Source organism: Asparagus officinalis, chromosome 5, assembly GCF_001876935.1.
Source record: "Asparagus officinalis chromosome 5, Aspof.V1, whole genome shotgun sequence".
In the NCBI taxonomy this organism is placed as follows: Eukaryota; Viridiplantae; Streptophyta; class Magnoliopsida; order Asparagales; family Asparagaceae; genus Asparagus; species Asparagus officinalis.
Genome location: NC_033798.1, coordinates 127,021,829 through 127,024,924, shown reverse-complemented (window position 1 = coordinate 127,024,924; position 3,096 = coordinate 127,021,829). Strand labels below are relative to the sequence as shown.

Genomic DNA, 3,096 nt, shown 5'->3' with positions numbered 1-3,096 from the left:
TCGAACGCGAGGTTCGACTGAAGTCACCTTAGAACGAACGCGAGGTTCGTTAAAATTGAGCTTGACGCTCACCTGAGTTGAACGCGAGGTTCACCTTAGAACGAACGCGAGGTTCGTTAAAATTGAGCTTGACGCTCACCTGAGTTGAACGCGAGGTTCACCTTAGAACGAACGCGAGGTTCGTTAAAATTGAGCTTGACGCTCACCTGAGTTGAACGCGAGGTTCACCTTTAGAACGAACGCGAGGTTCGTTAAAATTGAGCTTGACGCTCACCTGAGTTGAACGCGAGGTTCACCTTAGAACGAACGCGAAGTTCGTTGAGCGCGAGGCTCACTTGATAACGAACGCGAAGTTCGTTTGAACGCGAAGTTCGGTTCAAATTGAACGAACGTGAGGTTCGTTTGAGGTAACCATCTCCTTAATTTTCGCCGTGAACCCTTAGGGTTTCAAATTGAAACCGCCGCCGACAAACCCAAAAAATCTTTGATTTTTATTTTCAAAACAGATCCAGAATTGGAAAAAATTGAAGAAAAAATCAAAGAAAAATCCAAAAAGTTACTGTTCACCGGTGATTTTTCAGTTACTGTTCATCTGAAAAACTTTACTGTTCATCCGAACAAAAAAAAATTGCTGTTCATCCGAAAATTTTCGTTACTGTTCATCCGAACCCAAAAATTGAATCTTTAACCAGAGATTTAAGATCAAAAAACCCAATAAAACTTAAATCCCTAAGAATTAATCAAGGTGGCTCTGATACCACTTGTTAGATCTACATCATAAAACTTGAGATCTAAAACCATATAGCCATGATTAATTCAAAGAGATTAACAATAATCATAAGAGCGGAAGCTTATACCTGAATCCATAGATTGATCTTGATTTTGGGTTTTGGATCTTCTAACCTTAGGGTTTCTCTAAAACCGAATTTCTCTAGCTAGATGTGGGTGTAGAGAATTAGAGAATGTAACCCTAGGTTAGGGACCATAACCCCTTATTTATAGATGTTGTACTTTTGTAATTTAGCCCCTCAATAAATCACAATTACAACCTGGTATCTGCACATATAACCCCATAACTTATTTAAATATCAAATTAACCCAACTTAATTGATCACTTTAATGCGTTATCCTGAAAGATAGCAATACACATTGATTAATCATATGTGCCCACAAATAGATTTATTAGATTAAATCCAACACATATATCATTTAGGATATGTCATATAGTATATCCTTTTATTACATGCATATACAACTATTATTTCTTTCAGATCATACAAAGAGAGAAAATCTAAGCGATGCATTTGTCTTGATGAAAGAATTTATTTAAAGCGTCCCACACCAATTTTTCTTTACATCCTTCCATTAGTTTACGTATACTAATTGAGCTCCCGATTCCCACACTGATTTAGCTGCAAATAATAATAATAATAATAATAAGAAAAGAACATGAAATAAGAATTTAATTAATTAATTAAAATATGAGCGATAATATAACCTACCATTTTTGGAGAGGACCCAATTGTAATCCCCGTGCACAGCCCACGCAAAGTAACCACGCAAAGCCTTCCCCTTCGCATATTTAACCTTCGCACTTATCGACGCCACGTCATCATATCCGATCCACGTACTCCCGGCGTAGCAATAGTTAACAACCACCGTAGCATCGTACACCTCCACCGCGTTATTCGTCTGAATAAAATCCCTCACCGAACTGTACGTGATAGACCCATCCGAATCGATACCCGGCCCACTAGCTGGCCCATTAGCCTTCGCTCCCAGGCCATGATTGTTCGGATTCGCCAAGGCCCAAGCGTACCCATAATAAGGCAGGCCCAGTACAATCTTATTTGCGGGTAAACCTGCATTTTCCAAGCTTTGTGAATATTAGTTCTGTATTATCAATAAAGCATTTTATAAGACCTTCCCTAAAGCGGGGCAATCCAGTGTGTCACATGGTAAAGTTTCGTGGGGCAATTTGCTATAATGTTCCATTGTTCTTAAAAGTTGGTCCAAAATCAATCCTCAAAAATTAAAATTGCTAGAACCTTCCTTACAAGGGGTTGATTGTGAATAGACTCTTGTACTATCGGCCAATTGCTGATATACCTATGTAGTGTCGCTCAATTGCAAATAGGGGTTTTTGCTTTTAGACCCATTTATTTACTCTCATTTATCTTTAAACTCAAGTACTATTATTTTTATCTTTAAGCCCAATTCACATTTTGTATTTATTTTTAAACCTTATCTCCAAAATATAAAAACAAGGGGTGAAAATATAGTATTTTGAAGATTGGATTTAAAGATAAATACAAAAGGTGAATTGAGCTTAAAGATACAAATAATAGTATTTGGGTTTAAAGATAAATGGGAGTAAATAAATGGGTCTAAAAGCAAAAACCCCTTGCAAATAAAGTCATGTCGTGGATAGATACAGTGTAATTCTATTTGAATGAATATACTCTTAAATGAGATATTTGACTCGTAAAATAGTCAACATGAGGAGACACATTGATCCTATATAGTCTATCTGAGAGGATAGATGTTCAATTGCTTTTTTTTGGGTGTTAAAAGATCCGAAAAAAATTCACAACGGAGGTCTATTCAGACTTGGTCCAATGTTACAAGAGTCTACTTGCAATTGAGTAATGCTATTTTAAGGTTCTGTTTGGATACCATGATGTTTTACTTAATTTTATGATATTTTTGCTAAAAATAAAATACCATGAGTTTGAAAACCATGTGTTTTTTGAGCTAAATCATCCTCAAATTAAAAACACAACACTTATTTGAAAACACATTTTAGGTGTTTTAAATTTGGTATTTTGATTTTGAGTTTGAGAAGATGTTAATATAGTATCTAACATAACATATTAAATCTAATTAATATAGAGTTATTATCAACTATTCTATACTATATTACAATTATTTTAATAGATTAGTAATATATATTAAATAATATAAAAATATAATAAATAAAATAAAAATATAATAAATAAAATATCTTATATAATAATATAATAACATATTAAATACTAATATTTAATATGTTAATAATGTATTATATAATAAATAAAGAATAATAAAATATAAATA

At 33.9% G+C, this 3,096-nt stretch overlaps 1 protein-coding gene across 1 annotated transcript; it reads right to left on the bottom strand.

Annotated features, from left to right (window-relative positions):
• On the bottom strand, positions 1,150-1,887 carry LOC109842584 (acidic mammalian chitinase-like; the record flags this gene model as incomplete). The annotated part of the gene is made up of 2 exons (XM_020411441.1): positions 1,150-1,412; positions 1,503-1,887. Coding segments are annotated over 2 exons (432 nt in total), but the record flags the coding sequence as incomplete, so codon positions are not given.